At 40.2% G+C, this 13,699-nt stretch overlaps 1 protein-coding gene across 21 annotated transcripts in view; it reads right to left on the minus strand.

Moving 5' to 3' along the window:
• The window catches only part of fam49bb (family with sequence similarity 49 member Bb), a 165,629-nt gene that overhangs the window by 42,745 nt on the left and 109,185 nt on the right, over positions 1-13,699 (minus strand). For 2 of the 21 annotated variants that reach the window (XM_067981988.1, XM_067981993.1), the window contains exons 1-2: positions 10,091-10,169; positions 5,447-5,614 (exon numbers count right to left, since the gene is read on the minus strand). The exons of 17 other annotated variants lie outside the window; for them this stretch is intronic. In XM_067981988.1, the coding sequence (XP_067838089.1) occupies positions 5,447-5,448 (2 nt within the window). In that variant the 5' untranslated portion in view covers positions 5,449-5,614; positions 10,091-10,169. Of the gene's footprint in view, positions 1-5,446; positions 5,615-10,090; positions 10,170-13,699 lie in introns of those variants that run through there. 2 more of the 21 variants (XM_067981990.1, XM_067981991.1) reach the window with 1 other exon arrangement.

Here is a 13,699-nt window from a genome sequence, read left to right on the forward strand (position 1 = left end):
ACTATCATAAGGCAGCCTATTACTCTAGTTATTAAGCTACATGGGACAGGACAGATGCATTACCATCACAAAGCATTATAATTTGACGAGCTTTCCAGAATAGGATTTATACTCGTCAGAAGTAAGACAGTGTACTTGCGAGAGCGCAGAAGAACGAGCTGGTAACGGAGTGAGCTGGGAACAGAATGAGGACTTCCAAAACGGGGATTGAATGAAAGTGGAATTAGGTGTAGAGGGGGAAGCAGTTGCTAAGTAAATTAATCAAGGAACAAAAGCAAAAAAGAAGAAATGGGAATTCAAGAATTTTAATTGAAGAGGCTTTGTCTGTCTTTTTTTCCTCCTTAAGCTTATTTTATTTTCTGCTCAAACAAGCTTAAAACTTCAAAGTTGCACAAGAATGCAATATTTTGTGCATTGTAGAAGTTTTGAGATGTTTGCCTTCCAGGCCCAGATTTTGGAAGGTTTCATCTGCAACAACTGAAAGCTGGCCAATGCACTCAAGGCTGAAGTGGTCAGCCTTAGTGAACATCTGGCCAGGCATCAAAATATTAGGGAGGGAGAAGTTTTTAGAGTTATTAGAGAAGACCAAGCTGGGGGTCAGAGTAGGCGAGGAGATCCAGGTACCTAGAGGAAGAGGGTGGGCCTCTGTTCGAAAGGGGGCCAGAAATCATGGTTGAGTAGTGGGGCAGGAGCAATCATCCCTGGTACTCTCTAACAGTTTCTCTCCTCTGGACAGAGATGATGTGATAACTCGAGAGTTAGCTGCAACAGGCATGCACTGAGGCAATCTAACAACCCCTCGGGGGAAGGAGGGAAAAACAGGAAAGGTAGCAGACAAGTTGTGCTATTGGCCAATTCGATTATTTGGTTTAGATAGAATTCCGTGCAAACCAGACAGAATTCCCACTTTCACCAAATTCCCGTTTTAGAAGTCCTTACTCTTGATCTGTTCCCAACTTACTCCATTACTAACTCACTCCATGATGTGTTCTTGGCTCTAGCTGGACTCTTGCAATTATCTCCCTTTATATGCCTTTCAAATCAGTTTCAACTGGTCAGTCAGCCTCCACCTACATAGTATCTAATAAACACACCTGGCTAGTGACCCATTTACAGTTGACCAACAGTTAACTACCAAATGACTTGCAGTTACACAAGTTGAAATCTAAGCTTAAATTTCAGTTCAATAAAAAGCACAATTTCTATATTACTTTCCCACAGCTTATTTCCTACACACCACGGATTCCCACCGTCACCAAATTCCAATTTTAGCAGTCCTTATTCTCCCTCTATTCTCACGTTACTCCATAACCAGCTCACTCCGTGATGTATTCTTGATTCATGTTAGGAAGAGATTGACAATTTGATCCTGGCAAATTGTTCATTATGTCAAAGGATTTGCATATCACAGACACAAGTTAAAAAATCCAAAAGTTAGGAATAAGAAAAAAACTTTTGTGGAACTTTTTAAAACGCACAAAGAGCAATCGACATATGGAATTCTTGGCAAGTCTATTGAAGTGACCATATAAATGGATTCAAGAAGCAACCAGATGTGTTTCTGTAGAAACAGACGGTATTGAGGGACATGGAACCTAACAAAAAGTAAAAATTTACTGGGTGTAATGCCTTTTCCTGTCCTTAAATTTTTATGTTCTTTACATACCAAATCTTTTTTTATATTTTCTTTCAAGTCTTTCTGCCATAATGATGGAAGGTTATGCAAAATAATTGTGTACGCAGAGATGGAATTTTTTAAAAATTGGAATGAGGTAAATCATCTTGAAATGTTCCAACTAGGCCAAATTCAGGTAATCGCAACCTAAACAAGATATTTCATTCATAATCCAATTTAATGTTCCTCACTAATATGATTCGTTGATGTGAAAGAATACTTCACTGTAGCTTATAAACTTGATTTTTTAATATTTCCCTCATCCATTCTACCCTACATCACAAGTGCAGGACACCTCAGCCAACCAATGGCATCTCCAAACATGTCAAATATATAATTCTTGTGACTTGGCAAGCGACCTCCACCAAGCCAATTTCCATCCCTCAAGGCCCTTTGCCGAAGATTACTCAAACTCAGATGTCACCGTGCAAATAGCTATCAAGCCTCGTTGAATTTAGTAGCTTTTGGGCTACTGCATACAACATTTTGAAAGATATATATCAAATGTGTATTCTGTAATTATCTGTATAACGAAGCAAGTACAGGTTAACTCGTTTTAACGATTGAGCTTTGCATGAAATAAATTTTAAAAAATATGACTGATATGCAGCAGCTACAACAAAGTTGCATAATGTACTCTTAAAAAGATTTGGACTTGAACCAATGGTGCCAGTAGACCACTAAACAATAACCTGAGCAGCACTTGATCACATGCATGACCAAATTCTACCCTTTCACTAAATCTTCCAGTGCTCTATGAAAGGCAACTGTGTAACTCACCTGGATCACAGTGAAATTATGGGAATAACAAGCCATGCAGAGATAGAGTTTTAAACTTGACTCAGTTTCTAGGCCCAGAATGCAGGCGATGACAAATCCAATTACACAGTGTGGTGAAATAAAACCTCAAGAGCTTCATGTTAGCTGACACTGGAGTTAGGCTTTTAAAAAGGCAGAGACAGACAGGCTTTTGGGGTGAGACTGTCTGGTTCGTTTGGGGGAAACCGAGGGCTTGCACTGAGGCAAAGAGGTTATGTATGCTGCAGGATAGTTAGGAGACTGCTTGTTTAAATAAGATAACCCACTGAAAAAGGAAAGCATGGCGGGTTCTTTATTTTGTATAACTACACTGACAAAAGTTGTACCGTTTGAACCAAGTGAACCTAATCATAACTATTGCTTTGTAAATTCACTTCACTGTGGAATAAAGCCGCTTCAAGCACAGTTAGAGGTCTTTCGGATGAGATGTTAAACAGAGAAACAGTCAGCCTTCTCAGGTTTACGTAAAAATATCCCATGGCATTATTTGAAGAGGAGCAGGAGAGTTTTCCTGGTGTCCTGACCAATATTTGTCCCTCAACCAACATAATTTAAAACAGATCATTTAATTCATTACAGTTTATGGGACTATGCTGTGCACAAATTGGCTGCCACATTCTTTACATTAAAACAGTGACTACACATCAAAAATACTTCACTGGCTGCAGAGGAACATCCTCAGGTTGTGAAAGACGCTATATAAATACAAGTTCTTTCCTTTTTTTTATAAATGATTCAAACCAAGCCTTCCTTGCCTCACCTCACCTAATATTAACTCAGTGCACTTTGTGATTCAGATCACAAGGGGATGCTATGGCGACATCCCTGGATTATGCTATCATACAAGTAGAAACAAAGTGGCATGAGTCAACTCCCATAATAGGAAGATGGTCACTTAAGGGAGCGATTGACAACACTGAACCAAAATAAGCTAGGAAAGGATCACAATTTTGTTCAGAGAAATTAAAAAATTGCAATTGATGGAGCATGGTATGTAACTAATGAAAGATTTGAAGTAAAAATTCCTTTTTTTGAACAAATACTTGATTGCCACTGTAGATTGCTACTCTTCTGAACAGTCCTTTAAAGTGAATATTCAGTTCACTTCAGCATTGCCTTCCTACTATGGCAACAAATTGAGTTTTGAATTTTAACAATCTCAACAGATTTGCCTCACCATTTTGACTACAACAGTAGAGAGGAGTTTTTTATGTTTTGAAGTATGTGTTTTATATATTTGAAATACAAAGATGATGGTACTTTAATCAAACTATGTGATCCCGATCCATACAACAGAATGTTCAGGCCCAACAGTGAGGAGCGGTACTGAAAGCAAAGAGGATGAAAAAAAAAAGCAACGAAACAAATGAAAATTTGGAGGAAGAGAAGCTACAAGAAAGCAGAAAGCTGCTGAGTGAGGTTCGACATCCCAGAGTGAAAGATTCAAACTGGCAGAATTGGAAAAGGAAGATCACAACTACAAGAAACGGCATGTCAGGGCAAGAAAAAAAAACAAGTTGGAAGGAAAAGGATAGGCTTAAGAAAGCATCAAATTAGAGTATAGATACACAAGATGGGGCAAGCATGCAAGAGTAGGAATATACCCAGAAAATGTGAATAATTCTCAATGTAACTGTGCATTGTTCCAAATCCATTTCCAAAGGAATACAAATTAGCCGTCTCAATTTTTGTAATCTCCCCTCCTTACCTTTTACAACCTTTCTTGTTTCTATTTTATCGATTACCCCATTGAATTTTCCTTGTTCTCCTACATTCCAAACTGTCCTCTCTGAATCCTTACTGTTGAAACAGAAAGTTACCAAAACCATTTCCTACTCTATTTCATTCTTTCCCAGGACTTCAAAACGACAGAACTCTTTAGCTTCCTCCTGCAGCATACAGGCTTTTAAAACTCAAGCTTGATGTTACCTACTCATTACTACCTAATTCCCTAGTTATTTCACTTAGTCTTCTCAATCTTAATAGTGTCCTTCACTATCAGTGTTGACCTGTCACCTAAGTTTCTCAAAAAAATGGTTCATGTAGTTAGGCGTGATTTCCTGACGAATAATGGTGCAACCTGCTTCAGCCATTAGTGCATATTTTGATTGGCCACTAGGAAGTGCTGTTACGGTGCAGGTTGAACCCACACTCTCTACCCTTTTTAAGCATCAGCATTGTCCATAACTATTGACAATCCAGATAAGATCAACAATTCCACATTCAGAGGAAGCCTTTGTTTGAATATGGAATCAAACTGAAACTGACCATAGGTCTCCCAGACTACTGCAGTGTATTAATGACAACATTAGGCTTTCCTGAAATATGATCAATTTTGATCAAAGAACTTTTACTTAGTTTGGTAATTTATTTGAAATTAGTTTTAAATATACCTCAAACAGTTAAGAAGGAACACTCAACCAAATCTTGCACTAATGGAAGAAATATTATTTAAGCATGAGCATAAAAAAAAATCAGGTTGCATATAGAACATTGGCAACACAGTAAAGTAAACTGAGATTTAGCGCCACCATGTGCCCGCACACAAAACAACCAAGACCATTTGTCCTAACTTTTATAAAGGAGGTCTGTTCATTTGGCAGGATACAGGCAACCTGTACCACTATTGTGCATATAGATAGGCACATTCATCCACAGGACCCTGCTTAACATACATTAGCAACGGAATCTGCAAGAAAATTAGATCACATCAAGATTTCCGATTTTAGAAGTAGCATCAAAATACTAATACTTTATTTAAATGCAATGTCGTCTGTGAACATTAAGCCAGGTACATCAGAGTAACCGCAAATTGTAGGAACAGAAACTCGGTACATTTTCCAATAATAAGTTCAACTAGTATAAAGTTTAATGCCTAATATAACAAAAGTAGGTTGTACAGGTCAGGCTAAGTTCTAAAGTGTGAGTTAAGAGGTGGAACTGGATACTTACATACACTAACTTAGAACATGAAATGATGTTTGAGACTTATATTCCACTTGCTTTGATACACTCATCTAGTTTGAGGTGCTCCAATTTCAGAAGAAAAGTATTTTCACTACTTTAATACCAAAGGGGTTCAGTTTTGCTAAGCTGAAAACGTAACAGTGTAATGGTCATCTGTCAAAACATGAAGATTAGTATTAGTTTCTGCAAGTGTATGTATTAGAAATATCTGAAGCAGAATTCTCAACTACGCAGGTGCAAGTGAATGATCAGGATTCATCCTCACTGGATTAGAAAACAGGAATATAGGAACAGGAATATAGGAACAGGATTAGGCCATTTAGCCCCTCAAGCCTGTTCTGCCATTAAATGAGATCATGGCTAATCTGTGACCTAACTCCATATACCCGCCTTAGCCCCATATCCCTTAATACCTTTCGTTAATAAAAATCTATCAATCTCAGATTTAAAATTAACAATTGAGCTAGCATCAACTGCTGTTTGCAGAAGAAAGTTCCAAACTTCTACCACCCTTTGCGTGTAGAAGTGTTTCCTAACTTCACTCCTGAAAGTCCTGGCTCTAATTTTTAGGCTATGTCCCCTAGACCAAGACTCCCCAACCAGCGGAAATAGTTTCTCTCTATCTACCCTATCAGTTCCTCTTAGTATCTTGAAGACGTCGATCAAATCACCCATAATCTTCCAAATTCCAGGCAATACAACCCTAGTTTGTGTAATCTCTCCTCATAATTTAACCCTTGGAATCCAGGTATCATTCTAGTAATCTACGCTGCACTCCCTCCAAGGCCAATATATCCTTCCTAAGGTACGATGCCCAGAACTGAACACAGTACTCCAGGTGTGGTCTAAACAGGGCTTTGGATAACTGTAGCATAACTTCTACCCCCTTGTATTCTAGTCCTCTAGATATAAAGGCCAGCATTCCATTAGCTTTTTTGATTATTTTCTGTACGTGTCCATGACATTTTATCTATGTTCATGAACCCCTAAGTCTCTTTGGACCTCCACTGTTTCAAGCTTTTCACCATTTAGAAAGTAATCTGATCTATCCTTTTTAGATCCAAAGTGGATGACCTCACTTGCCTAAATTGAAATCCATTTGCCACAGTTTTGCCCATTTCTTAATCTATTAATGGGCATTTATAATGTGGTATACATTTATCACTCTAAGCATCAAATATTAGATGCACTTTGGATGTTTATTATGCAGTTAGTTGTATATTTGGTTCTTTTCAAAGCTGATTTAACGCACATTGACTGGAGATAGCACAAATGATGACATTTTTCAGGTTGAATACACTAATGTGAAGACAACCAACAATGTAACAGCATTACAGCTATACAATCCCATACGTTCTTATCAAGGGATATGGGGATCGGGCGGGAAAGTAAAGTTGAGGTCGAAGATCAGCTTGAGGGGCTGTATAGCCTACTCCTGCTCCTATTTCTTATGTTCATAACTCTAACTTTGCATCTAAGCATTGTATAAACACTCTTTGTTTTATATGTGTTAGATCAATTTACACATTTCTGCAGGACGACAATAATCAAAATACATACAACTGTATGGAAATAGTGGCCTCGATTTAAACCCTCCCGAATGGTGGGAGGGGGATTGGGGAGTTAAAATATCGGGATTGAGCAACCCGTCCCATTCTTGGCAGTTTAAAATTTTAAAAACCCAAATCAGACCATTGACAAGGCTGCCACGAAAAGCAGATGGCGCCAATTAACATCATCGGCGCTGCCACATAAACTTAGCTGCATATCAGGGGAATGCCCAGCAGCAGATCCGAAGCGCGAGGTGCTGACTGCCTAAAGTAAGTACAAGATCTGTACAAGACTGCTCCCCCCAGGCCTCTCAAGGGAGCCGTCGGCCTCTCCCAGATCCAATCGTGGGCATGATCTTGCAGCCATCCACCAGCCTCCCCGCCCGCCCGATGACAGCCCCATCTTGCAGCCTCCCCACCTCCCCTCACAATGATAATCCCGATCACTCAGCCTCCCCCATGCCTGACTGCCAGGGACCGACCCCCATCTCTGGCCATCAATCTAGCCAACTATCAGGTGGAAGTCAGCCCAAAATTATTCAAATGAAGCCCTGACATACACGTCCTCAGCCTTGCCGGGTTCTTCGCCTGCTACCGGGCTCCCCCGCACCCTTCACTGCCTGCCCGTTAATATCGGGGCCATTCTTTCAGTGGCCAAGTAGCCTCTACCAGAAAAGCTATCCAGTTTGAATGCCAACTACTATGGTCATTCTGCTGCACCAGACTGTCAAACTGAAAATTAAATCTATTGGCAGAAATGTGGGGAGGGGGGTGTGGGGTGGAGGAGAGAACAACACTTTAAATAAATAAGACTAAATACTAGGAGGCTTATCAGATCTTAATGTTCAATTTGAATGAGCTTTTTTTAAAAAAAAATCTGGATCTTTACAGCCACTATTAATTTGATTACGTTTCTTTCAGCATCTACTGTTATCTGAAACCATTTGTGTGAAACCTATGATTCTCTATTAAATGTACTTTAATGATGTCAAGTACAACCAATACCAGAAATGTGTGCTCTTTTTACGTGAACATGGTGCTTGAAAAACAAGCAGCATATTGCAAAACAGACTTGTGCAATTAGCACACCTTGTACATCATAAACAGGCCAATGTGAATATTTAGTTCTGTAAATAAATCTGTTTTCAAATGAACACTTGATGATTCGTATTTGTTACAACACTGAAAACTAAAAATAGTAGTAGCCTTGCCAACCCTATACCAAAGTGACACCTAGTGGTTATGTTTACTGAACACAAAAGAAACATTGGCCCAGATTTCCTGGACACTTGCACCATTGTAATAAAAAACAGAAAATGTTGGAAACTCAGCAGGTCAGTCCTTTCATCTTCGACCTGAAGCGTTAACTATGTTTCTCTCTCCACAGATTCTGCCTGAACTGCTGAGTGTTTTACAGCATTTTCTGTTTTTATTTTAGATTTGCAGCATCTGCAGTGTTTTGCTTTGATGCACCATTGTAATGTTGAGTTTGTTTCCCAGTGTAAAAGTCCCAGGAAATTATGGCATAATTGAGTTATCCCATTACTCTCACCCCATGTCATAATTTCCTGGGACTTTTACGCTGCTCCAATACTCTCGCCGAAACCATGAAAAGTTGATATCTCCTCTGCCCCCCACCCCCAACCAAGTCAAGTTAATGGCGGTCGCGAGTTTCCTGAATTACACTAATTTTCCTGCCGCAGCCACTTAAACTGAAAAATAATGGCACAGATGAATGATTAAAATTAAATAAAGTCTCTGCTCATCTTTGATATATTTAATTGTTAGCTAAAACCCATCAAAACACTACTTCGTCATTGCATGTTAGGTTCAGGGTATATGTGTGCGCACAGTGTAGGGCACTGAAGTGCTAGCACACGCCATTGACGGAAGTGAGTGCGCGAGAGAAATTTGTTTAAGTCCGGTTTCGGGCCCAAAATGATTGGCGCGTTCTTAACGTGCAGCAGATGCCGGAGGCCCAAGTCCGTCTGAAATTGGGTAGACAAGAGTATGCGATAGATGCAATATATTTGGATTTTCAAAAGGCCTTCGATAATGTACCACATAGTAGACTCGTGACTAAGGTCAGAGCATGTGGAGTCGGGGGCAAATAGCAGAATGGATATGAATCATAAAAGAGAGTAGGGGTTAAGGGTATTTAGTCAGATTGGAGTAAGGTGGGAAGTGGTGTTCCACAAGGATCGATGCTAAGGCCACTGTTGTTCACTATTTACATAAACGATTTGGACTCGGGAATCGGAAGTACAATTTCAAAATTTGTGGATGACACCAAATTGGGGGGTATAGTTAATACTGAGGAAGACTTCTACAAAATACAAGATGATGTTAATAAACTTGCAGAATGGGTGTGTGAATGGCAAATGAATTTCAATATAGATAAGTGTGCGGTGGTGCATTTTGGTAGGAGGAATAAGGAGGCCACATACTCCTTGGAAAATAAGTGTCTGAATTGGGTACAGGAGCAAAGGGATCTAGGGATACAGATTCACAAATCATTAAAAGTAGCAAAGCAGGTTAACAAAGCCACAAAAAGTGCAAAATAAGCACTGGGTTTCATCTCTATCCGAAATTTCATATTTAAAACAAAACACAATTACGTTTCCTAAATTTTAATATGCACTTTCAAAACAGCTGCATTGTCTGTCTGTTGGTGGCACTCCTGAGCTTACAGATCAGCAGCACCAACATTTACTGAGTCGTTTGTAACCACATTTCTAACCCAATACGTTTTATTTTATTTTGTGTGCCTTTATGTATTTATTCTGGAAACATGAACAAAGTAAAGCTTAGGGTGACAAAATATTTGGGACCTAGAGTACAGTGGAGTCTCCAGATATCAAAGTTGAACGGGCCAGCCAAAAACATCAACATATCGGACTTAAATATATCAAAGCTTAATGATTTCCGAATCATTTGATCCAAAAATGGCCCTCATTTCTGTAAAATGCAGAACTCAATCCAATTTTAGTATACAATACAATAATAGCGTAGTATTTGTGTGAAATAACCCAATTTTAATATGCACTAAAATCACTGTAGCATTGATCCTATTTCTTACCTTTAAGGTGCCATAGAGGTAGGATCAACCCGAAGGTGGGATTCTCCACTGAAGCCCGACTCCAGGCTTTGGACTAGGGAGGAAGCAGAGAGCCCAGCTAAGGTTGACCGGGCTGTAGGTTCCCTCAAGGTGGTGTCCCAAAAAGAGACACTGGAAACAGGTAAACTGGAAGAGGAGTTCTGCACATTACAATCAGCTGCATGAAATTTCCCAGAGTGATCTGCCAGAACCGGCCGCGTCTAATTTCCACATGGGAAGCTGCAGTGACTGGTTCCGCAGCTCCCTAGAGCCTGGGAAATTCAAAATCTACTGATTTTATTGCACCAACACTACCGCTAACAGAGCAATCCCACACTAAGACGAATCCCACACCTCATGAAATTTTAAACAGTTGATTTTACACATACACTGTCGCTAACAGGAGAATCCTGCTCTGAAAAAGGAGTCCTCTGGCTCCAGAAATTTCAGTTAATTTTAATATGCGCATTGCTGCTAATAAAGAGTTCCAATCTGGAAGAGGACTTATTAGCAGCCATGCAGGATATTAAAATGTTATTTATTTATGAATTTCCCAGACTCTGGGGAGCCGACCTTTAGTTACTGCGGGTAGCTGATTTTAATACATCAGCTCTATTGCTAACTCTACGCCTGCTGCTTCACATTTGTGCTGTCTCTGCTTGGCACAATAGCTTCGATTCATCAATAAGTCAGTTAATTTCCCTAAATTTACTCCAATGATTGGACATCAAAGCCATTTGATATGTCAAAGTTCGAAAAATCAAGATTTCACTGCAATACTATTTTTCATTATTTTATTTATGCAACAAGGTTCAATTGTAGGCGCAATAATTATAGCATAGAAATGCTTACTTTTATAACTCAGCAAATATTTAAATGGAAAAATGTCTACTGCGTTATCCCATTTACAACAAATGCATCTTAAACAGCAACATAATCTTACCTTTCATAAAATGACCAAAGAACCATAGAAAAGATACAGCACAGAAGGGGGCCATTTGGCTCATTGTGTCCGTGCCGGCTCGAAGAACAACGAGGTGGCCATTCTAATTCCATCTTCCAGCACCCGGTCCGTTGTCCTGCAGCTTACAGCACTTTAGGTGCAGGTCCAGGTACTTTTTAAAAAGAGTTGAGGGTCCCTGCCTCTACCACCAATTCGGGCAGCGAATTCCATACACCCACCACCCTCTGGGTAAAAAGTTTTTCCTCATGTCCCCTCTAATCCTTCCGCCAATCAGCTTAAATCTACGTTCTCTAGTTCTTGAACTCTCCACTAGGGGAAACAGGTACTTCCTGTCTACTCGATCTAGGCCCCACATAATTTTGTACACCTCAATCAAGTCACCCCTCAGCCTCCTCTGCTCCAAAGAAAACAATCCCAGCCTATCCAATCTCTCCTCGTAGCTGCAATTTTCAAGCCCGGCAACATTCTTGTAAATCTTCTCTGCACTCTCTCCAGACCAATTACGTCCTTCCTGTAATGTGGTGACCCGAACTGCACACAATTCTCCAGCTGTGGCCTTACCAGCGTTTTATACAGTTCCATCATTACATCCCTGCTTTTGTATTCTATACCTCGGTTAATAACGGACAGCATTCCGTATGTCTTCTTCACAACCTTATCTACCTGTACTGCCACCTTCAGGGACCTGTGCACATGCACTCCAAGGTCTCTCACTTCCTCTACCCCTCTCAATAAATTACCGTTTATTGCGTATTCGCTTTTACTGTTTGCCCTCCCTAAGTGCATTACCTCACACTTCTCCGGGTTGAACTCCATTTGCCACTTTCCCACCCACTCCACCAACCCATTGATATCTTCTTGGAGTCTACAGCCAGCCTCTTAACTATCAACTACACAACTAATTTTTGTGTCGTCTGCAAATTTGCCAATCATGCCCCCTACATTTAAGTCCAAATCATTAATGTATACCCCAAACAGAAAGGGACCCAACACTGAGTCCTGTGGCATACCACTGGAAATGGATTTCCATTCGCAAAGCCATCCATCGACTTTTACCCTTTGTTTCCTGTTACTGAGCCAATTTTGGATCCAATTTGCCACATTTCCCTGTATCCCATAGGCTTTTACCTTTCTGACCAGTCTGCCATGTGGGACCTTGTCAAATGCCTTACTAAAATCCATGTAGACAACATCCACTGCACTACCCTCATCAATCCTCCTTGTCACTTCCTCAAAGAATTCAATCAGATTTGTACGGCATGACCATCCCTGCACAAATCCATGCTGACTATCCCTGATTAAATCATGCCTTTCCAAGTGACAGAATCAATACTGAGAGATAGGATAAACTAATAGTTTGCCCACCACCGAGGTAAGACTGACCGGCCTATAATTGTTCGGCCTTTCCCTCATACCCTTTTTAAACAACGGTACTACATTTGCAGTTTTCCAGTCCTCCGGTACCTCCCCTGTATCTACTGAGGATTGGAAAATGATCCTCAGAGCATCCGCTATTTCCTCCCTGGCTTCCTTCAATAGCCTAGGAAACAATCCATCCGGCCCTGGTGACTTATCAACTTTCGAGGATTCCAGTCCTTCTAGTACTTCCTCTCTCATTATGTTTACCTTATCCAATATTTCACACCTCTCCTCTTTAACTACTACGTCCAGATCATCCCTTTCCCTTGTGAATACGGAGACAAAATATTCATTTAAAACCCTACCCACATCCTCTGCTTCTACACACAAATTACCCTCATCATTCCTGATAGGTCCCACCTTTTCCTTAGCTATCCTCGTGTTCTTAATGAACTAAAAACATCTTTGAGTTTTCTTTAATCTTACTAGCTAATATTTTTTCATACCCTCTCTTTGCTTTCCTTATTTCCTTTTTTACATCATCCCTGTACATTCTATGCTCCTCTAGGCTTTCTGCAGTATTTAGTTTTCTGTGACAGTCATAAGCTTTCTTTTTCTGCTTTATCTTGCCCCATATACTTCTAGACAACCAGGGGGCTCTAAATTTGGCAGTGCCACCCTTTTTCTTTGAGGGGACGTGTCTGCATTGTACCCGTAGAATTTTACTTTTTAGTGCCTCCCACTGGCTTGCCACTGATTTCTCCTCAAGTAGTTGTGTCCAGTCCACTTAGTTCTGTAAAATTTGCCTTCCCCCAATTTAAAACGTTTACTCCTGATTTAACTCTGTCCTTTTCCATAATAATGCTAAAACCAACTGAATTGTGGTCACTATCCCCAATATGGTCACCCACTGTCACTTCACCCACTTGCCCATCTTCATTTCCCAGGACTAAATCTAGAATTGCATCCTCTCTTGTTGGGCTTGTCACGTACTGGCTAAAAAAGTTCTCCTGGACACCGATCAAGAATTTTGTGCCCTCTGTGTCCTTCACACTGTTTGAATCCCAAATGATGTTAGGGTAGTTGAAGTCCCCTACTATTATTGCCCTCTTATTTTTGCACTCAGAAATTTGCCTACATATTTGTTCTTCTATCTCCCTATTGCTATTCGGGAGTCTATAGTACACTCCTAGTAGTCTGACTACCCGTTTTCTATTTCTTAGCTCAACCCATATGGCCTCGACTGATGATCCATTTAGCATATCATC

This window comes from Heptranchias perlo, chromosome 3, assembly GCF_035084215.1.
Source record: "Heptranchias perlo isolate sHepPer1 chromosome 3, sHepPer1.hap1, whole genome shotgun sequence".
Taxonomy (NCBI): Eukaryota; Metazoa; Chordata; class Chondrichthyes; order Hexanchiformes; family Hexanchidae; genus Heptranchias; species Heptranchias perlo.